This window comes from Rattus norvegicus, chromosome 1 (genome assembly GCF_036323735.1).
Source record: "Rattus norvegicus strain BN/NHsdMcwi chromosome 1, GRCr8, whole genome shotgun sequence".
In the NCBI taxonomy this organism is placed as follows: Eukaryota; Metazoa; Chordata; class Mammalia; order Rodentia; family Muridae; genus Rattus; species Rattus norvegicus.
This window is the reverse complement of record NC_086019.1, coordinates 63402418-63424911: the sequence shown is the minus strand read 5'-3', so window position 1 is coordinate 63424911 and position 22494 is coordinate 63402418. Positions and strand designations below refer to the sequence as shown.

Sequence of the window (22494 nt, the reverse complement as noted above, 5' to 3'; positions counted from 1 at the left end):
TAGTATGACGATTTTTATTTTCATCATTGCATTTAGTATGTGTGTGCTCTTGGCTTTCTCTTTTGGGGTTGGTTATTTGGGTGGCTTTTACTTATGACTCTTCATATTTTCCCCTTAACTTTTTCATAATTTTGCTCTATTTTTCTAGTCTAGTTTTTACTTTGTCTTTGTTTGTTTTTTTTCTTTTTCTTTTGTTTGTTTCTTTTAGGTACCACAAGTGTAATTTTAGCTCCTATATTGCTCCATCTTTTTCATTATTTGATTCCATTTTTGTTATTTTTAGGTAGCATTAGTACTGATAAAATGCCTACAGAGACTGAGGAGGAGTTACCAACCCCTACACCCGAGCCCAGTATCTCTGAGGAGGGCAACTTCCATTCCCAATACCAAGTATTGGGGACAATTGGGCAAGGGGGCAACGCCAAAGTCCTCCTGGCCCACCACCGGCTCACAGGAACCCCGGTGGCTGTCAAAGTTCTGCGAAAGGACAAGCAGTGGTTCCAGCCAGCCGTGATGGAAGCAAACATAATGAGAAAGATCAACCACCCCAACATAGTGTCTCTCATACAAGTTATTGAAAAGGAAACGAGAATATACCTCATAATGGAGCTGGTGGAAGGCCAAGAACTCTACCAGTACATCAGAGAGTCAGGGCACATAGAGGAGGATGAGGCCCGGCAAATATTTGAACAGATATTGTCAGCAGTGAGCTACTGCCATGGAAAGGGGATTGTTCACCGAGACCTCAAACTGGACAATATAATGATTGATAAAAACAAAAAGGTCAAAGTCATCGACTTTGGGCTTAGCACCCAATTTCAACCTGGAAAAATGCTAAACCACCACTGCGGCACGTACTCTTTTGGTTCCCCTGAACTCCTCCTTGGCCATCGGTATGATGGGCCGAAGAATGATATGTGGATTATAGGAGTGGTCTTGTACTGTATGGTAGTGGGAAAGCTCCCATTTGATTCAGTGATCATCCAAGAACTGCAAAGACAAGTAGTGGCAGGGGTATATCCTGCTCCCTGTGGGGTTTCAAAAGAACTGGAGGACCTCCTTAGTAAATTACTGAGGGTAAATCCCAACTTTAGACCAACAGCAAGAAAGGCGATGAAACACCCTTGGTTCAAAGAACACTGGAACGGATTGATAGGTCCCTATGAAGAAATGCTACCCCTCACACCAGACCCGGCCATTTTGGATGCCATGAAAAGCATTGGATTCCAAGCCTCTGTAGTAAAACACTCTTTAAAACAAAGAAAATATAATGAGGAAATGGCAACTTATTTCTTTCTACAAAAGCAGGCTCTCCAGGGGGATGGCTGCACAGCCCAGGCACAGCAAGTGAGTCCCGTTGTAGCCCCATTTCCTAGCCTTGATCCTGCTGCTGCTTTTAGATTAGAACCAAAGAGGAGTGGAAGCCTGCCAGTCCTTGGCACCTTGCGGGTGTCATCCTCCCATGGTCACGTATCTCACTATGGCCAGAATGCTCATCCAAAAGGAGGCAAAAGATCCAGTGTGGCTGGTCGTCTCAGGCCTCTACCGATGACACCTACACAGGACCACTATCACAAATGTGCCGTGAGTGTCCCATGCATTCAAACAACAAGCATCTTCACTGAGAAGAGTAGCAATAAGGAAATCAAAGAAGACAACCCACTCTCCCACAGAGCCCCATTAGAGGATAAGCCCATCCCCAGCAGGGTCCGGCACAGAGGTTTTAAGGGGTGGACCAGGAATATAGCAAATGCCCTGATAAAGCTGTGTTGCTGCATGCCAAGGAGAAAGAAACCTCGCCTGGGGCAGAACAGAATCTCCCCCCAGAAATGAGCCACAGGGAGAGTCCAGAGAACAAGCAGCAGGCATAGCCCAGGTACCTTTGTGCTTTGTCCTTTTCAGTTTGCTCTATACTGGTCCTTCCTCTGTCTCTGGTTTCCATTTTCCCCACAATTCTTACCTTGTATCTGCTCTAAGTTCTTTATGAGGTTTCCCCAACACCAAGCCTTCTCCCTCTTCTTGATTTCTCCTCTTCCCAGCATGGACCCAATAGGATTGATGAGTTCCACACTCTACAGAGTTTTCTAGTTGGCCCATCCCTTCAGATGGACTCCAGCTCCCCCTTAGGCCAATAGCTCCCACAGGGTGAGGACTAGAGGGTCATGGGCTCATGGACTCCTCCAGGGGCTACTGATCTTTTCACATGTGGTCATCAATCACAAGTGCTGCAGAGCAGAGTCTTATGTTTTCAAATGTAACATCCCATTCCATTAAGCCTCAAAACTAATTAACAAGTTTTGTCATTGAATAAGTATCAACAACCTAGTTTGTGGGTTATAGTTGATGGTCAGAATCCTGCATGCATGCATATTGTTTTGCATACTGGTTTTTTTTTTTGTTCCTAAGACCTAGTGATCTATTGAATTTTATAGGTAGTAGTTCTAAATGTTTTCTTTCAAAGACCTCAACTGAGAAGTAGAAAAAAGAAGTTATAATATAGTAAGGCAAATCAAAGCCCCAAATGGTAAGCTAAGAATTCTACCTCACTGTCTTTTTTGCTTGGAATAAATTGTCTTGTCTATTTCACAGTGTCATCTGGAAATTCTTTCATGTCCTCAGTATAAACAGTAGGTGATTTCAGACACATGGCAATGGAAAAGACACCAGCAGAAACTACAGCAGCAACAGGAGTAGCAACAATAGCAGAAGCAGCATTAGGCACAGCAGCAGCAGGAGGAGGAGATCGAGGAGGGTAGGAGGAGGAGGAGGAAGAGGAAGATGAAGAGAGGAGGAGAAAGAAGAGGAGGAGGAGGAAGAGAAGGAAGAGGAGGAGAAAGAGGAGGATGAAGAGCAGGGGGAAGATTTTGATTCCCTGTCCCCGTGAGAATTGCTGATGACTACTTCTGGACACAGATATCATGCTGAGAACTGTTTATCAAAATGATTTAACAGAATATTAATGTTCATAGAAGACATGTCAATGTTCCTGAGGGCATGCAGCCCTGGAAAAGAGAGCCAGATGGCAGAGGCAAGCAGTGTGGAATGTTCTTACTGAGGAAGACCTTCTCAAAGCTGATGATGTAATAGGTATGAAGGAGCATTTCATGGGAGTCACGGTCCCATGCCCCTGTGTCAGGGCACACAGAGCTCCTAGCCTTGCATCCTGCGTGAGAGGGGACCTGGAATATTCCCTGATCCCCACAGGGTCCTGGATTGCATGGTTCCCCCTCAGTTATGGTCCTCCCTGTGCCTCATGGGGTCCGCAGCTTCTACGGGCTGAATTTATATCAGTGATTAACTGGAGCTGGACCACAACCACACCACAGGCAAGCCCTGGGCACTGAGGACATTAAGAGCAACAGACAACATCTCCTCCACTGCTTCTGACTCTGCTCCACAAGGCAAGGCAGCTCCCACACAGCAGGCATCCAGCCTAACTCCCAGCAGGGAGAGTGTGAGATGTCTGTGGATGAGCCCACAGGGACTACAGGATTCTGTGGGAAGACATCTGGTAGCTTCTGGAGCAGCTGCAGCAGCCAAGATACAGGAAGTACAGTGGAGGTGAGCTATAGGACCAGGTAGCAAAGAGCCTGCTCTGGCCAATGCTGATCTGAATCCCTGGGTGCAGGCTGGAATAGTCACTCAGGGCTATTAGAGTGAAGGCCAGCCAAGGGCATACAATGTGTCACTAACATTCTCAAAGTCTTGTACAGGAAATAAACCACTGGCCTTGACCACTAAAGTTGAGTCCAGACTCATGGGCTACAGGATAGCAGATTGAACTGAGTCTGAATTCCCATGAGTATGACCTCTGGCTGCTCCCTAGGCTCAGTATAGATGAGCATGAGAAGGCACCATTGCTGTGTTTGCAGGAGTAGCAGAGAGCTCAGAATACATGACCCACTCCTAACCCAGACTGGAGCCACTCTGGGGAGGAGATAGCATCATTTGATGGGCTTATGCGGGACACTGTGCTCTGGTTTGTGGCACATACAGCTCCTGTCTTTCTTGCTGACAGTTCAGATCCTCAGCTGGCCTCATCACGGACAGTCCCATGAGGAGTGGGTGTTTGGTTCCTGCTTCCCAGTTAGGGCAGGAACAAGCCCAGACGCAGTGAGTAAGGACAGTGCTTCTGTCTTGACCCAGCTTCCTTGTCCTCCCCCCTCCCCCAACTCATATCAGGAGCCACCCAGAGACCTTCATAGGAGTGTGGGTCATGTTAATCGGAATGCACAGCTGGAGATTAAATTCTGGGTAAGGTCTCCATACAGCCCTGGTGGCTCCCACACCCTGCCTACCTAAGTTTTCCCAATTGGGTCCTCAGGGTCGTGGAGAATCTTCTACAGGCTGCCGTGAAGATACAGCCAGTTTCTTGGTAACATTGTGTTTAGCAGAGGTTCTCTGCTTCAGGCACAGGGCCTTCCAGTGAGAGGGTTTGCTGAGTAGCACACCAGGACCAGAAAAGTGTAGAGCCCTCCAGTGGTAGACATGAAGTACTGCAGGAGTTTATTTCCTGATTTCTTCACATCTACCTTGTTCTAAAGGCTTTTTGTCAGACACATAGGGACCTAAGAAACTTGAGTTTGAACCCCCATAGGGAACCCAGGACACTAAACCAGCAGCCCTGTTAAACGTCGGCAGAGGACTGTCTGGGCTCTGTGTTTATAGAATGGCTCTAGACTGGTATGAAGACTGATTGACCAGCCAGTCAAGGAGAGTTAGGGACAGTTAGAGACTTGGATGAGAGCATGAGCGGCAGACACAGCAGAGTCCAGGCCAACAGTGGAACCAGTTCATTTAATAGAGAAGCATATGCCCTCCCAAAAGGCTGTCAGCTTAAGGCACTGCACTGAAGACCTGACCCAATAACATGCCCAATTTACACATCACCCACCTGTGGCTTGTGGAGGGTCCTCAGGGTAGATCCTAAAGTCCATCATGGCTGAAAGGCAGAAGTTTGCACATCATTGCAATGTGGAGGCTACTCTCTGCTGATGGGACCCACACACTCTGTGAAAAAGTTTGCTTAAGTGAAAGTTGGCCGTCCTTGAACTCTCTGGTCTTCCAGGGTAGTGTGTGTTGACCACATGCAGAGCCATTCCTGAAAAACGTAAGAGCCAAAATTCAACAATAGGGAGAGAATCCTGTGCCAGATGGAATCCCTCAGGCCAGTGCGGATTCAGAGACATCCTATGCCATGGCATGGAGGCTCCCAAGAACTTCTAGGATCAATGTGAGCCACACCGGAGGCCACAGTCTATCCTGGGAGAACATTAAAGTATCTGGAATTATCAGGGACCCTAAGGTAGGTTCGTCAGGATATGGAGCTGATGCATGGTGGGATGCTTGGAGGATACAGCCTAAGGCAACGTAGAGGAAAGTGTGTTATGAGAGCTAAGACAGAGCAACCACACAGTCTGAGAACAAGTTTGCTTAAGTGCAATTTGGCCGTCCTTGAACTCTCTGTTCTTCCAGGGTAGGATGGCCTATCGGGCCCAGGACAGAGCGACTATGCCAGAATTACAATGGTCTGTAATAGAGACGGAGAAGGTGTCAGGATGGGACTTGGGCAGTGGATGGAGCTCTATGACTGCAAAGCCTGCCTAGGCTCCAAGGACCCAGAGCTGGCTGCTGCAGGAAGTCCTAGATCACAACTCTGCCGTTCCTCTTCCCAGGTCTTGCTTTTAACTACTGGACCCAACACAAAGCCTCCCTTGCAGGCTTACCAGAGCATGAAAACGAAATGGCCACCTCCTGTAACAAGAAACACTTCTAGAAGAGGAAGGAGACATCAATACATTCACAAAACTTTCAACTCGAAATCTGTCTTGCCAATAAGTGTGCAGGGATAAAGGTAAAGCAGATATTGAGGGACCAACCAGTCAATGACTGACACAAAGTGAGATCTGTCTCATGTGACAGACACAACCTCTGACGCTATTTATGATATTCTTTCTGATTTACTTGCAGACAGAAAAGTAGCACACCTGTCTCCAGAGGCTTCACTCAGCAGCTGAAAGCCACAGCCAATCCTCAGATGGAGCTCGGGAAGTCTTGTGGAAGAGTGGGGGAGAGTGACAAGGAAACTGGTTGGGATAAAACACTACAAGTAGTCCCCTACCGTCAGATACCTTGGACCATGGAGTATGCTAGAGCCTGTGCAACCAACCCCAGAGCCAGGTTAGCTATCTGCAGTTGGTCTCCATGTGGGTCATCTGACAAGTAGATCCAGGACTGTCTCAGTCTGTGTTTCCTGCCATTGGATCTGTTCCCCATACCCGGACTGCCTGATTGTAAATCTGTGGGGCAGAATGTGCTCGGGCCACCTGGGACTAGATGTCCCGGGGTGGTGTGGTACCCAGGGACTCTCCCCTTGTCCAAAGAGAAGGGAGAGCATTATGGTAGAAAGGATTTGTAAGGTGGGACTGGGAAGGGAAGAGGGAGAGTGACTGGGATCAGGATGTAACCTGAATAAAGAAGACATTATTGGAAGTAAAAAAGTTAGCCTGGAAAATGGAAAGATTGATAAGTGGCTAAGAGCACTGAATGCTCTTTCAGAGGTCCTGAGTTCAAATCCCAGCAAACACATGGAGGCTCACAAATGTCTCTAATGACATCTGATGCCCTCTCTGGTATTTCTAAATACAGCTACCCTGTACGTATGCATAACGATTGATTGATTGATTGAATGAATGAATGAATGAATGAATAAATAAATAAATTTTACCTAGACTTAGTTATCAGGCAATGAATAAAATGTCGAGATTATGTTCAAACCCATGTCATGGATTGCCTGGATCTTTTAGATCTTCAGGAAACATCTCAACGAAGAACAAGAGAGGCTGAAGAAGAATGGGGAAGGGTTTGATCCCTGAAGTTCCTCAGTGTCCACTAGCACAGCACTTGTCCTTGGGAGATGACATCTTTCACTCTTCCTGACTGTTGCACCAATCAGAATTACAAGCTCTGTGGATGAACCTGTAAGAAGGACAGTTGCTCTTGGGCCAATATGGAGGTTCCTGACCTCTCAGCAAGCTCACTGCTGACTTTTGAGGTCTCTGGAGGGTGAGCAAAATGAAGACATACAGAGTAGCCTCAGGTTGAGTCAGCCAGGCCCAGGGGGCTCAGTGGTGTCTCTCAGATTCCCAGGCCCTCCCTGAGATTGAACACACTACACAGTGTAAGAGGATTAGGGGATAACCAGGAAATGCAGTTGCTCAGGTGTCTGGCTCTGTAGGAGGGAAATAAATCACAGTGGGAAGCTTCAGGACAGTCAGGTGACCTGAGCACTCCACAGAGTCTAAGTCCAGACTCACAGACATTCATCTGTCCGCAAGTCTCCTAAACACAGGCCTTGACTGACCTGCAGTCCAGAGTATGTTATTATACAGTGTCGCTTAGAGAGAGGACATACTTTCCAATTAGGCCTTTTCTGTGTCACACTGAGACTGGGTTTATGGTACAGCTGATGCAGATGGGGACTGGCCACAAGTGGCAGTCTATCGCAGATGAAATAAATAAATAAATAAATAAATAAATAAATAAATAAATAAATAAATACCCACTTATCTCACTGCCTGCAATCCTCATTGTCACCACAAGGGAGCGCTGCTTTGACATTCTCAGAAAGAAAAGCTGACTTCCCTCAGGGAAATGGATGGACGGATGGATGGATGGATGGATGGATGGATGGATGGATGGATGGATGGGTGGGTGGGTGGATGGATGGATGGATGGATGGATGGATGGATGGATGGATGGATAGACAGAGAAGTGATTTGACTTAATCAGTTTCTTCCTTTCCTACTTTTCTGGTCGAAAACACACTGAACATGTCTGCTGCAATTGCTTGTTCTTCATTTCTGCTTTCTTTGGCTGTTTATTCAAGGCAGCTCCTTTAGAATCTGCTCATCTCAATAAAGGTCCATCTGTGGAATGTATAGCTTCTCAGTTAGTAGCTAAGGTATTCTTGGAAGGAGTTCCCAAAATCCCCTCTGGGGCAGTTGCCAGTGTTCTCTACTTCAGACAGCAGCTGCATGAAGCAAACACACACCTGTCTGAACATTCCAGCTTGGGTGCACGTCACAGTGCACCTGCCCCAGGGTCCTTGCCAGTTGCACATGCCACAGGGCCACAACTACAAGATCCCTTCCCCAGGAATCATGCCCCCTTGCATCTCCCCCAGGATTCCTGCTCTGTTGTAACTGAACCAGGGTCCCTGCCCGGTTGTTCCTGGCTCACGTTTCCTACTCAGTTTTACCTGCCCCAACGACCCTGTCCCACTGCACCAGCCTCAGGGATCCTGTCCCATTGTGCCCACCATGCTGCACCTTCCTGAGAGTACCTACTAACTGTTCCTAGGTGGCATTTTTCAAAATCTAATTCAAAGATCTTGCCAGTCAGAACCCATTGTCTTTATTAACACCAAGTAGATATTTGCAGGGCTTCCTCACCTACACTTAATCAATCCCTTCTCTCAGTTGTCCATGTGGAAGCAAAGAAACTAGCAGCAGAACATGGATTATTCATCCAGGATATCAGCAGCCCTAGAATTCTCATGAGATGGGCTGCTGTGACTGTGATACAGGGGTGGCAGGGAGGCTTTGACACTGAACAAGCCCAGAGTGCTGCCTCTGCTCACATTGTGCCAGCACCTTAGCCTACCTCTAGATGTCCTAAACTCTGAGAGGAGGAAGGAGATCTTCCTACATAGAAGATGTTCTCTGAATCTGTGCTGGCCCAGGTCAAGCCAGAGTGTTTGCACATGCCAGTTCCAGCCCCTGAGGGTTCTCTGCCTGCCTGGTGTTTTGTTGTGCTTTATGTCTGGCAAGGTGAAGATGTGGCCCATACTAGGAATATCTTTGAAGACAACTGCCCTGGGTTCCCATGCTAAAATTCAATTAGGGACTGACAGGGACCTAAATAACAACAAGACAGTGCCAAGACCATGAGTTCCAAAATCAAGAGCAAATGGGGCCTTGATGGTATCCTGTGCTGATGTGACAGGAGTCAGCACACACAATTCTCCTGCACATCCAATGCCCCTTGGAAAAATCCTCTGTCAAGGGTAAGTGATGCCTCATGAGAATGAACTGTCAGCGTAGGACAAGACACTTGGGACTACTGTCCTGAACTCACCAGTCTCAGATGAATGGGCTTTGAAAAGTTTTCAGGACACAGAATAGGGGTGTGTAAGCAAGTGCAGGTAATCCTTGGGTAACACATAGTTCCTGAGGAGGTTCTGAGAGCTGTTGGATCCACTCCTGGAAAAGGCAGCATCGTGTTCAGGGGGGTAAGAAAGCATGAGCCTGCTGATGTTTTCACAGTATTGCATGGGAACATTAACAATGCCCATAGGAGCAGGATGTCCTAACACTCTCAGATCAAGCAGACAGCCTAGAGCCTATTAGGCCCATATCCCAAGAGAATACCGGTCATGTGTGAAGCTTCTATAGCCAGGAAGCTGGAGCAGGGAACATTGACATTGTCTCAGTTAGGGGTTTACTGCTGAGAACAGACACACCATGACCAATGCAGCTCTTATGAGGACAACATTAATGGACACAGGATTGCAGGTTCAGAGACTCAGTCCAGTATCATCAAGCTGGGAGCATGGCAGCATCCAGGCAGTCATGGTGCCAGAGTAAGTGGGAGGTCTACATATTCATCTGAAGGCTGCTTGAGGAAGATTGGCTTGCATGTGGATAGGAAAATGGTTTTAAAGCCCATGCCCACAGTGACACACCTACTTTAACAAGACCACGCCTCCTAATATTGCCACTCCCTGAGCTAAGCATATACAAACCATCATAGACATCTTGCAGGAGGGTGGTACTGTTCTATCAGAGAGAAGCCTCTGCTCCCGTTAATATACTGAGGTCAACCCTGGGTAGGGCACAGAGCCCTCCACACATCCTGGGACTCAGGGAGGCATCCTATGAAAGAGCTTTTTCCTAGAAGGAAACATGGGTGTAGGCCTCCCTTCCAGCCAGGCTGTTGGGAGTCTCCAATGCTAAACTCTGTCTTTTTGCAGAAGTGAAACAATGAAAATTCACCCTTAACAGTACAGTGAATAGCAAAAATGGTGAAAGGTATAAAAAGAACCAATTAGTACCAGAGCATGAGGATTGGTTTTATATGAAATGTGGGTGGGTGCAGTGCAGTATCCTCCTCCATGTACCCACATGTTCAGTAACTACCCTGTTCGATGCAGCTTTACACAGAACCATCTGGAATCCATTCACTGAGGGACTCCATCCCTGGACTGGAAGCTACAGGTGGGACTTTTGTATCCAGGTCTCCTAGCCCTGGGACAGGGATGCATGGATAAAGTGGAGAGAAACAGACTGGAATGGTGCAGAGCTTATCCTGCCAGCAACCCCAAGCCCCCAGCTGCATGACAATGTAGAACAGCGAGCAGTTTCCCAGCCAGCCTCACTCCCCATTGACAGACTTCTTCCAGTCCCTCCTTATGCCAAGGAAAGAAAAGCAAAAAAAGTAGGGGCAGGGAAAGAAAAATTGCTCTACTCCCAGGAGCCAAGGACAAGCCCCCTCCCATCCTCTTATCTGACCCCATAACCAGCCACAGCCAAGTCCTGGGCTCATCTCTAGAGGCACATGGACCCAGGCAGATGAGCCCTTGAATCACAGTCGGCTCCTCAAAAGCATCCTATGGGTGTCAGTCCTAAGTCCATGAATCGGAGGTGCTCTGCACAGCTATTCAGAGAAGCCTTCTCTTGATCTCTGTGAAGATCTCTCTGTTGGATGTCAGAGGAGGGTGTCCATCCAGCATCAATCCAGGGACTGTGGCCCTCTAATGTGTTAGCCCATGTGAACCTCCCCACAGAGCCCCACCTGTCCTTGTGCAACTCCTCCTTGATCGCCTTTTATAGGAAGATATTTAGAGTCCCTTGCAGGAGGCAGGGAAAATGGCACACAGCTGAGGGTGGTAGACAAAGCTGGGAACACATCAAATATTGAGTTGGTGTGAGGCTCCCTAAGCCATGCTTGGGCAGGTCTGTGCCAGTGATCCTATAAGACCCTTTGATTCTCCCCATGTACACAGCAGGAACCAATTGCCAGGCCTACCCTCTGCCCAGAGCAAAGGGAGATTGGAACTTGGATTCCAACCCTGGCCATTCCTATAATACCTGACCTTGTAACCCTTGCTCCCTTTGGGGCTCAACAGTCCCCCTCAAATGTAGACAGCAATGTCTAGATGGTGTTCACAGCTTTTCTTGCCTGAAACTGTGCTTTGTTTGATACTACAAACCAGGAAGTAGGGACTTAAACTTGAGATCACTGACTCAGGCTAGGGAGGACTCCAGGGCACCTGAGCTCAGCTGCAAAGGCAGAAGCTGAACCACAGTGAGCAGAGGTGGCACATTTTGCTGTTTCTTTCCTTTTCTGCTCTCAGGCCTTTCAGTGAACTCTACAGATGAGGATCTTTCCTCCCAGGCTTAGTGTCTGCAGCCATGAGAGTCCTCTACAGGGGACTCCAAACCCCAGAAGAGTCTTCAGAAGGAAAGCGCTACACACTGCACTGCCCCAGCACTCTGAGAAACAGAGACCCTTTCTGGGCTTGGGCCAGTCAGTGCTCAATAGTTAGCTTCTGGCTGCACTGGCTGCTCACAAATAACACAGCAGACTGGGTCCTGTGACCTGGCTGTCACAGACTGTGATTGAGAATTCATTTCAACTGTGTCAGCATAGCCACTCTGTTCCTTTTGGCCCGAGGTTGCACAGAGCTCCTTGTCCTCATACATGCCTCTTCCATCACTGGACCTTAATATTTAAAGTGCGCCCTACACTCTGGATGGACGTGGTTTTCTATACATCATGCCAACCTCTGTGTTAGAGGAAGTGTCTGCCTGTGTATGCCTACCCCTTTATGTACCTAGGTGTCCATGCATACCACTACCCCATGTCCTGTCAGGGGCCATCCTCTGGACAGGTCCTCACGCCTGCATGTCAGACCACCTGTCTTCAAGCCCCAACCCCTCCCCACTGCACAGATGCTGAGCTTATGGGCTTTGCTGATGCATCCAACATTGATGGGGGTTTTGGGGATTGAAACTCAATTCCTTACCCTTGGGAGGCAAGTGCTCTGCCTATCCCTGCAGCTTTGTCTCAGGTGTTTGATGATAACCTAGAGCCTTTCTGAGGATTTATGAAATCAGTGTAATCTTGATGGGTCAGTTTAGAAACACAGCTTTGTTTTTTTTTTATTTTTTTTTTAACAGTGTACCATCAGTTTGAGGCTAATCATTCAGAATACAATGAAAAAGTGACACCCTGAGTGTAGACATGACGACTTTGAAGCAGGAGGCATAGAAAACATTCAAAACAGAGAACCGAGGAGAGGTAAACATCTTACAGCCTTTGATTTCTAAAAGCCTTAAATCTCTCCATAGCCCAAGAAGCCAGAGCCTTGAAGCCCTTCCCAACCATGTCATGACAGGTCCTATTGTGACCTAATGAGGAGCGACTGTGAGGCGTCCCAGCCAACAGATGTTAAGCTGTTGCCAGGCCTGGATTTCTTTGAGTGCTTTGAGAGGAGGTGTGGAGTGGAGCCCTCTGCGACTTGTTTGTATCTTGTGAGCTGTGTGTGGTTGTATTGGATTTTACTGTACTGTATATATGTGTATGTATCAGTGTGTGTAAGAGAGTGTGTGCTGACAGATTTGCCTGTGTGTGAGTGTGTGTACACTTTTGCTTGTGTGTTTGTCAGTATATGTAGGAGTGTGTGAGTTTACAGGTTTGTTTGTGTGTATGTTTGTATGTGTGTACCACTTCTTTTGTGTGTGTGTGTGTCCCTGTGTGTGTGTGTGTGTGTGTGTGTCTGTGATGTGCATTTTTCCAGGTTTACTTGTGTGTAAGTATGTGTGTGCCTGTTCCTACGTGAGTGTGTTTTGTATGAATCTGGGTGTTTGTCTGTGTGTGTGCCTGTGTGTGTGTGTGTGTTTGTGTGTGCACGCACGTGCCCATCCCCTTTTGCCCCTTGTATCTATATTACCTGCACCTCAGTGCAAAAGAGTGTAGAGGCTAGAAGTCACCCTGGCTCCTGTTCCTGAGGCAGGTCCTCAACCTCATTTTCAAGACAGGCTCTCTCACTGGCCTGCAGCTGCCCAAGTACCTGTCTTGGCTCTTCAGTGGCTCCCAGGAATTTGATATGCCAACCCAATCATATCAGATTAAAGGCCTATGTAGACTGCTGGCTGCTTATTTATGGATTGATTTTTTTTCTATGTGTTTAAGAGATAGAATTAGGCCATATATTCTAAAGACCACTGGCTATTTCCTTATTGTGGTTTTGTTTTTTTTATTTATTTATTTATTTATTTATTTATTTATTTATTTATTTATTTATTTGTTTATTATGGATTGCTGGATTCATTTTGGTGGTGGTTTTTATGTTCTCACATGCTATATTACTGCTTTGATTATTTACGGTTCTGCAGTCGGATGATTAACTCTATCTCCATTTTCAATGTCCTGCGGTTTCATCCTTTTACATTATTCCTGTTTCTCTATTTTGAGTACAAGCAATCATTGGCTTAGACTTGATACAAATTTGCCCTTTGTGACACTTTGACTCTTCGACCTTTGTTTAAGGTTTACTATTCACTGATATTTAACTGCCTTATTCCTTGTGGTTGGTTAATTTTAATTTTCAGTATTTTGCTCTGGAGAGTTGTGGATTTTTGTGGATCACTAGGTCCTGAAATTCAATGGAGTTTTCCCTTAAGTGTTGGCTTTTTACATTTGTTTGTTTTGTCTTATACTCAGTCTTTCTCCTCTCATTTCTTTCATCTGACCTTTTTCTTCAAACAATCCATTCACAGTATTGATCAGCTTTGGCCGCCCAATCCTATTGTAGTATAACGATTTTTATTTTCATCATTACGTTTAGTATTTGTGTGCTCTTGGCTTTCTCTTTTGGGGTTGGTTATTTGGGTGGCTTTTACTTATGATTCTTCATATTTCCCCCTGTTCATAATTTTACTCTATTTTTCTAGTCTAGTCTTTTCTTTGTTATTATTTTTTTCTTTTTGTTTCATTTGTTTCTTTTAGGTTCCACATGTGTAATTTTAGTTCCTGAATTGCTCCATCTTTTTCATTATTTGATTCCATTTGTTTGTTATTTTTAGGTAGCATTAGTACTGATAAAATGCCTACAGAGACTGAGGAAGAGTTACCACCTTCTAGTCCCGATCCCAGTATCTCTCAGGAGGGAACCTTTCATTCCCAATATAAAGTACTGAAGACTATTGGAAAAGGAAGCCATGCCAAGGTCCTCCTGGCCCACCGCCGGCTCACAGGAACCTGAGTGGCGGTCAAAGTTCTCCGAAAGAACAAGCAGTGGTTCCGGCCAGCCATGACAGAAGCAAACATAATGAGAAAGATCAACCACCCCAACATTGTTTCTCTCTTACAAGTCATTGAAAACAAAACTAGAATATACCTCATAATGGAGCTGGTGGAAGGCCAACAACTCTACCAGTACATCAGAGAGTCAGGGCACATAGAGGAGGATGAGGCCTGGCAAATATTTGAACAGATATTATCAGCAGTGAGCTACTGCCATGGAAAGGGGATTGTTCACCGAGACCTGAAAGTGGACAATATAATGATTGATAAAAACAAAAAGGTCAAAGTCATCGACTTTGGGCTTAGCACCGAAACACAACCTGGACAAATGCTAAACCAGCACTGCGGTGTGTATTCTTTTGGTTCCCCGGAACGCTTCCTTGGACTTCTGTATGACGGGATGAAGAATGATATGTGGACAATAGGAGAGGTCTTGTATCATATGGTAGTGGGAAAGCTCCCATTTGATTCTGTGATCATCCAAGAATTACAAAAACAAGTTGTTGCAGGGGTGTATCCTGCCCCACTGTGGGGTTTCAGAAGAACTGGAGAACCTCCTTAGTCAATTACTAACAGTAAATCCAATGTATAGACCAACAGCCAGCGAGGTGATGAAACACGCCTGGTTCAAAGAACATGGGAAGGGGTTCACAGTTCGTTGTGAAGAACTGCTTCCCCTCAGGCCAGACCCTGAAATTTTGGGTGTGATGAAATGCATGGGATTTCAAGCCTCTGTAATAAAATACTCCCTAATAAAAAGAAAGTATAATGAGGAAATGGCAACTTATTGCTTCCTACAACAGCAGGCTCTCCCAGGGTATGGCTGCACAGCCCAGGCACAGCAAGTGCGTCCCATTGCAGCCACATTTCCTAGCCTTGATACTGCTGCTGCTTTTAGATTACAAAGAAAGAGGAGTGGAAGCCTGCCAGTCCTTGACACCTTGCAGGTGTCATTCTCCCAAGGTCACGTATCTCATTATGGCCAGAAGGTTCATACAAAAGGAGGAAGAAAGTCCACTGTGGCCGGTCGTCTCAGGCCACTACCGATGACACCTACACAGGACCACTATCACAAATGTGCCATGAGTGTCCCATACATTCAAACAACAAGCATCTTCAGTGAGAAGAGTAGCAACAAGGAAATAAAAGAAGATAATCTAGTCTCCCACAGAGCCCCATTAGAGGATAAGCCCATCTCCAGCAGGGTCCGGCACAGAGGTTTTAAGGGGTGGACCAGGAATATAGCAAATGCCCTGATAAAGCTTTGTTGCTGCTTGCCAAGGAGAAAGAAACCTCGCCTGGGGCAGAACAGAATCTCACCCCAGAAATGAGCCACAGGGAGAGTCCAGATAACAAGCAGCAGGCACAGCCCAGGTACCTTCGTGCTTTGTCCTTTCTAGTTTGCTCTATGCTGGTCCTTCCTCTGTCTCTGGTTTCCATTTTCCCCACAATTCTTACCTTGTATCTTCTCTAAGTTCTTTTATGAGGTTTCCCCAACACCAAGCCTTCTCCCTCTTCTTGATTTCTCCTCTTCCCAGCAGGGACTCAATATGAATTCCCCACTCTACAGAGTTTTCTTGTTGACCCATCCCTTCAGATGGACTCCATCCCCCCCTTAGGCCAATAGCTCCCACAGGGTGAGGACTAGAGATTCATGGGCTCATGGACTCATCCATGGGCTACTGGTTCTAGCACATGTGGTCATCAATCACAAGTGCTGCAGAACAGAGTCTTATGTTTTCAAATGTAACATCCCACTCCATTAAGCCTTAAAATTAATAACAAGGATTGTCACTGAATAAGTATCAACAACCTAGTTTGTTGGTTATTGTTGATGGTCAGAATCCTGCATGCATGCATATTGTTTTGCATACTGATTTTTTCATTCCTAAGACCTAGCAATTGATATATATATATATATATATATATATATGTAACATTTCTAAATGATTTCTTTCAAAAATCTTAACTGAGAAGTAGAAGAGAATATTTGATAAAATAATAAGGCAATCAAAGCTCCACATGGTAATCTAAGTATTCTACCGCATAAGATTTTTGCTTAGAATAAATTGACTTTTTTTCTCTCACAGTGCCATCTTGAAATTCTGTCATGTCCTGAGTATAAACAGGAGGTGATTTCAGACACATGGCCAAGGAAAAGACACCAGCAGAAACTACAGCACCAACAGGAGAAACAGCAATAGCACCAGCAGCATTAGCAGCAGAAGGAGGAGGAGGAGGAGAAAGAGGAGGAAGAGGAGGATTCCCCAACACCAATCTCCTCCCTCCTCTTGATTTCTCCTCTTCCCAGCAGGGACCCAATATGAATGATGAGTTCCCCACTCTACAGAGTTGTCTTGTTGACCCATCCCTTCAGATGGACTCCATCTCCCTCTTAGGCCAATAGCTCCACAGGGTGAGAACTAGAGGGTCATGGGATCATGGACTCTTCCATGGGCTACTAATCCATAGAGAAACGGGCCTGTAATACCAGACACTCAAGACACACAGTAGGTAGGGGGATCAGAACTTCAAGGCTAGCCTGGTCTACATCATGAGTTTAAGATCAGCTTGGACAACTTAGTGACACCCTTTTTCTAGAGTTGAGGAGGGCTAAGGCTACTAACTCAGTGGTAGAGTACTCGTGGGGAAACAGACTGCTGTCCATTGATACCTCTCCTTCCTTGCTCGGAAATACACAATGGTATTAGAAGAGTCAAAGGTTCCTGGCCTAGCATCCACTATTCTATTTGCTACATCATTAAGGGTGCAGTTTTTGGTATTTTGGTCAGGGATCAAATCTATGAAATAAAACTTAAGCAATACTCTCATTGCTGTCATAGTGGGAGGTGGATGATAAATGCTTGCCCACCTGCATCAGTACAAAGCTGGTTCCTTGGACTCCCTGCAAACACATCACTGCTAACTGTGTGCCTTGTATAGGCTTTTCCAGCACTGTCATAGCTTGAAAACCTTCCCTGCTATGGACCCTTGAGTGGGCATCCTGCCTTTCTCAGTCTCAGAATGGAGCAAAGATCCCCTGCTCACCTCTAGGCTCACAGGTCAGGGACCTCTTCCATCCCATAGTGAACAAGACTGGCACAGCTGCACACACCTTGGAAAAAGAACGTATTGGCAACCCTTAACAAAAAAGATGGTTCTTACTTTCGATTATGGCATTCTATAAAATACGGGTATTTCCTGGTATAATTACACATGTCATTGATTGTGTGTGTGCGTATGTTTTTTGAGGTTGGAGGGGGATAATTCATTTCTCTAAGCCCCTTCCTCAATGCTGGGTGATAAACATTGACTCTCATATAGATTTTAATAATTATACATTTATTTATATATTTTTAAGATTCGTTTATTTTTCCAACTTTTGTAGCTCTTTCTGTGTGTGTGTGTGTGTGTGTGTGTGTGTGTGTGTTTGTGTGTGTGTGTGTGTGTGTGTGTGTGTAATTAGATATAATACTCAGGGTCAGTAATCCTACCCTTGAGCTACCTTATAACTTTTTATGTTTTAAACAGCTTTATTATGATATCTTTGATATATAAAGCTGATATGTGCTAGAGGTGAGCATCTTGATGTTCTTAAAGACATGTTCTTCCTCAGATACAGAACGCGAGCTGGCTAAAATCCTTGCTACTCCTGCAGATTAACCTTGTCATGCACTGAAGCAATGGGGCACATACTAAGCACACTCCCTGAGCTGCTTCCTAGGTTGGTAGCACTGGCTCCATCCCAGGCACAGCTGGAGTGGGCAGCTGTAAGGTTGAGGACCTGCACTCAGGACACTGGGCTCCAGGAGCACCTCACCTGCTGGTCATCCTGTGTACCTCTGAATGTCACTCCTGGGTTCTCACTGCCTGGCACTTAACCATAGACACCACTGTAGAACTGTCTAAGGCCAGAAGGGCAAAAACATTGTTGTTATAAATTTCTACTATGGAAACATCAAATGTTGTGCTTCTTGAACAGTTTTATGAAATGAACCTGGGAGAAACGCAAGAAATATGGCCTGAAGTCTCTTCTGGAACTGCCACTCCAGCATAAGCGTCCACAGGCAGTCAGTCTCCTCTGCACTACCGTCCCCCTTGTTTTGCAACTCATGGATCTCCTTGCTTAGCATATCCCCAAGGTGCATTTGCTGTTGCTTCTCCAGCTTCTTCCTGACATCTTATTTTTATGGGTCTGGAGACAGACTCCCCAGAGGACAGCACCTCTTTTCTGATAGTTATGAACTGCAGATCCCTGTGCTCAATAGTGGGGGGCTGCTGCAGGGACTACAACACCAGAATGACTGTTTCTTGGGGCCTCTGCAGTGTGGAAGGTTTTCCTGGTTTGGTCGGTGTGGTCAAAGATGAGAAGGAAGCAAGTTCAGGGAATGAGAGTGCATCTGTCGCCCTTTCCTCTCCTGCTCCCTGTGCTTCCTCTCTGCTTCCTTGTCCAGACAGGCCTTCTATATCTCAGACCACCACTGCTGCTCCTCACTCTTTTTTCCCAGCCACCTGTGCAGACTGGGATGCTGCCTTGTTTGCAGAAGGAGGGGGGAGTGGCAAATCCACTGAAATGCCACCAATATCTGGTGTAGTGGACCTGTGGTAGAGGAGGTGGTGGACGGAGGTCTGTTCATATGGGCTGGGAGACAGTCACAGGGGTGGGCAGCACCTCTGCTGGGGTTTCCCAATGGCCAGGACCACTCTTGGTCAGAGTGGAAGCAGGGGAAACTGACATGGAGGAAGAGTTCAGGTGCTCCTGGCTGCATGTGCTAGATTCCACTGAGGACCTATGGATCCACATATCACTGTCACACTAGAGACCCTTGCCAGCCTCTACTCAGTGGAGCTCAGGTAGGTAAAACTTCCTGAAGCTCTTCCTTGGAAGGGGTAAGAGGCTGAGAAAAGAAAAGAGGAAGCTATACTACTTCAGGGACTCACCAGAGATATTAGCAAAATTTCATGCATGTTTCTTCCTCACAGAAGAGGTAACAAAAACTGGGGAATGGTTATATAACCAGACCTGACACTGCTTTATGGCTCACTGGCCAAGTAGCCAGCTGTTCTTGTGTCTACAAAGGAATAAAAAGATTTTTTCTATACACTGATGCATGCTGTTTGTGGCATTGTCACTCCTGAAATTTAGCTCCTAACTTCAGGTATAGGTAGAGGGGTCTGTTCTTGTGGAATGTAAAGAAGTAAACAATCAGATGCTTAAAACTGCATAAAAGGCATACTTTTTCCTCAGGTATCTGTTTTACAATCTTTTAAAAAGCATTCATGGGAGTTGACACCCTGAAACAAGCTTTGCCATTTCAGGAAAAGTGTGATGGAGGGAAGATTTGTATGGTGGGTTACTGGGAAGACAGGATTGTAAAGGAAATAAATAAATGGTTTTCTAAAAGCATGTATTTTAAATGCCCTGCTAAAAACTATAATTTTGACACTATGCTTTCAATAAAAAACATTTCACATTTTATTTACTCATTTAAACTAATTCTCATTTTCCCAGATTCATTAATTTAGTATTAATTTACTTGAGTAGCGTAATAAAAATAAAACTGAAAAAATAAAAAGTAAAAATAAAAGCTGAGTCAGGGTCAGAAGAGGATTCACAATACTGCACCTAACAGACTGTGAATATATCTAGTAAACCGTACCATCAGATCTGATCTGTATAATGATCCAGAAGTATTTCTCAGCATCATGAACTCAGTCTCAACTAACTTCTTCCTTGAAAAGCTGAGCAAGAGCTGTGGTAGGAGCTACTACATGGGACTTTTAGGGTCTCACTTCATAAAAATAATTTATGTGTATGAGTGTTTGCCCAGCATGTGTGCACATGAATGCTTGACTGGTGTCCAAAGAACTTAGAAGAAGGTTTCAAATCCCCTGAAATTAGAGTTTTAGGCAGTTGTGAGCTAACACTGGTGTTGTAAAATACTGAACCATCTTTCCAGCCCCAGATTTTGATAACTTTTAGGAGGAGCCATATCTCAGTAAAGGATTACTATATGTTGGCTAACCTGGCTTGAGTCACTAGCTCTTACCTCTCTGCACCATGGAGGACAATGGCTGGGTAAGACAGGTGGACAGGCAGTGAGAGAGGATGCCTTGATTTGCAACTTCCAGTGTAACCATGGAACTGGATGTAGTCATGAGTTCTGCTGCCCTAGGAAGAAAATATAAAGAAACAGTGCTCACTGTCATAGAGGAGTCTCTGTTCAGAATACTTGTGCTTAGGTTCCTCAGCCTGGTTGCTGTTTGGGGAAATAAACCAGACTTTCAGAAGATTATGTCCTGTCCACATCACTTATGATAATTAATTATAAAACAGGTAAATATATTCTATTCTATAACATAAACATTAAGATATTTAAAGATTTTACAAGCTCTAAGTATATGTGTACATATTTATATAATTATTTAATGAAATCTTCTATACTAATATACATTCTTATGAGTGAACCCAAAATGAGATTCATGTGCTCTAAGAACTAGGGTTATAGTGAAGGTGAGTAAACACAAAGAGCTTTTACATCACTTCTTTTTGAATTCAAATTTCAATATTAAATGCAAACTATCACTTCAGTACACTAAAACTAACCAATTAGTTGACGCGTTTAAGTGACCAATTAGTCATACCTTTCCTGAGAAAGTCCAACCAGACTAAATTCATCCACAATGAGGAGTTGGTCATGGGCACCTAGTTGTCCAACCTGAGCGACCAGAAGGGTGTAGGGAGAAAAGAAAAAAGGCAGGGTCACTGGTTGCTGCCGCTGCGGAGAGCTCATAGGCAGCACCCCACGAGCAAACTTGAGCCTCGGGACCACAGGTAAGACCAACTTTTCTGCTGCAAGAGATCTGCCTGGTCAACTCAGGACACAGAGAGGCAAAAATCCTCTAGGACCAGGCACTTCCGGGGTTTACCGAGAGTCCCAAACCCGCGGATCCTGAAACGCAGCAGCTCTCTGCTCCCGAACCCTGTGGGAGAGAGACCTCACCACCTGGTCAGGTGGGCACTCCTGAGGCTGCAGAGCAGAGGAGACCACCAACACTGCCCACCCCAGCCCACATCCCTGGCCCAAGAGGAAACTGTATAAGGCCTCTGGGTTCCTGCAGAGGAGGGCCCAGGAGCAGCAGGACCGCTGCGTCTGAGACACCGCCAGAACCTTAAGGGACAGACCAGATAAACAGTTCTCTGCACCCAAATCCCGTGGGAGGGAGAGCTAAACCTTCAGAGAGGCAGACACGCCTGGGAAACCAGAAGAGACTGCACTCTGCACACATCTCTGACGCCAGAGGAAAACACCAAACACCATCTGTAACCCTGGTGCACGGAAGCTCCCGGAAAGGGCGGTGCAGATCTTCCTGGTTGCTGCCACCGTGGAGAGCTCATAGGCAGCACCCCACGAGCAAACTTGAGCCTCGGGACCACAGGTAAGACCAACTTTTCTGCTGCAAGAGACCTGCCTGTTGAACTCAGGACACAGAGAGGCAAAAATTCCTCTAGGACTGGGCACTTCCGGGGTTTACCGGGAGTCCCAAACACGCGGATCCCGGCCCGCAGCAGCTCTCTGCTCCCAAACCCCGTGGGAGAGAGACCTCACTGCCTGGTCAGGTGGGCACTCCTGAGGCTGCAGAGCAGAAGAGACCACCAACACTGCTCACCCTTGCCCACATCCCTGGCCCAATAGGAAACTGTTTAAGGCCTCTGGGTTCCCGCAGAGGAGGGCCCAGGTGCAGCAGGACCGCTGCGTCTGAGACACCACCAGAACCTGAAGGGACAGACCAGATAAACAGTTCTCTGCACCCAAATCCCGTGGGAGGGAGAGCTAAACCTTCAGAGAGGCAGACATTCCTGGGAAACCAGTAGAGACTGCACTCTGCACATATCTCTGACGCCAGAGGAAAACACCAAACTCCATCTGGAACCCTGGTGCATGGAAGCTCCCGGAAAGGGCAGCGCAGATCTTCCTGGTTGCTGCCGCCGCAGAGAGCTCATAAGCAACACCCCACGAGCAAACTTGAGCCCCAGGACCACAGGTAAGACCAACTTTTCTGCTGCAAGTGACCTGCCTGGTGAACTCCAGACACAGGCCCACAGGAACCTCTGAAGACCTA

General features: G+C 46.2%; 1 protein-coding gene across 1 annotated transcript; it reads left to right on the top strand.

Moving 5' to 3' along the window:
• Positions 1-90: 90 nt before the first annotated feature.
• Positions 91-1854, top strand: LOC134484878 (sperm motility kinase Y-like). Its single transcript, XM_063280758.1, has one exon. The coding sequence runs from the start codon at positions 304-306 to the stop codon at positions 1831-1833; it is 1530 nt and encodes a 509-aa protein (XP_063136828.1). The 5' UTR covers positions 91-303; the 3' UTR covers positions 1834-1854.
• The last annotated feature ends 20640 nt before the right edge of the window (positions 1855-22494 follow it).

Coding starts and splice junctions, on each gene's coding strand:
- LOC134484878 (XM_063280758.1), top strand. CDS start 304: ATGCCTACAGAGACTGAGGAGGAGTTACCAACCCCTACACCCGAGCCC.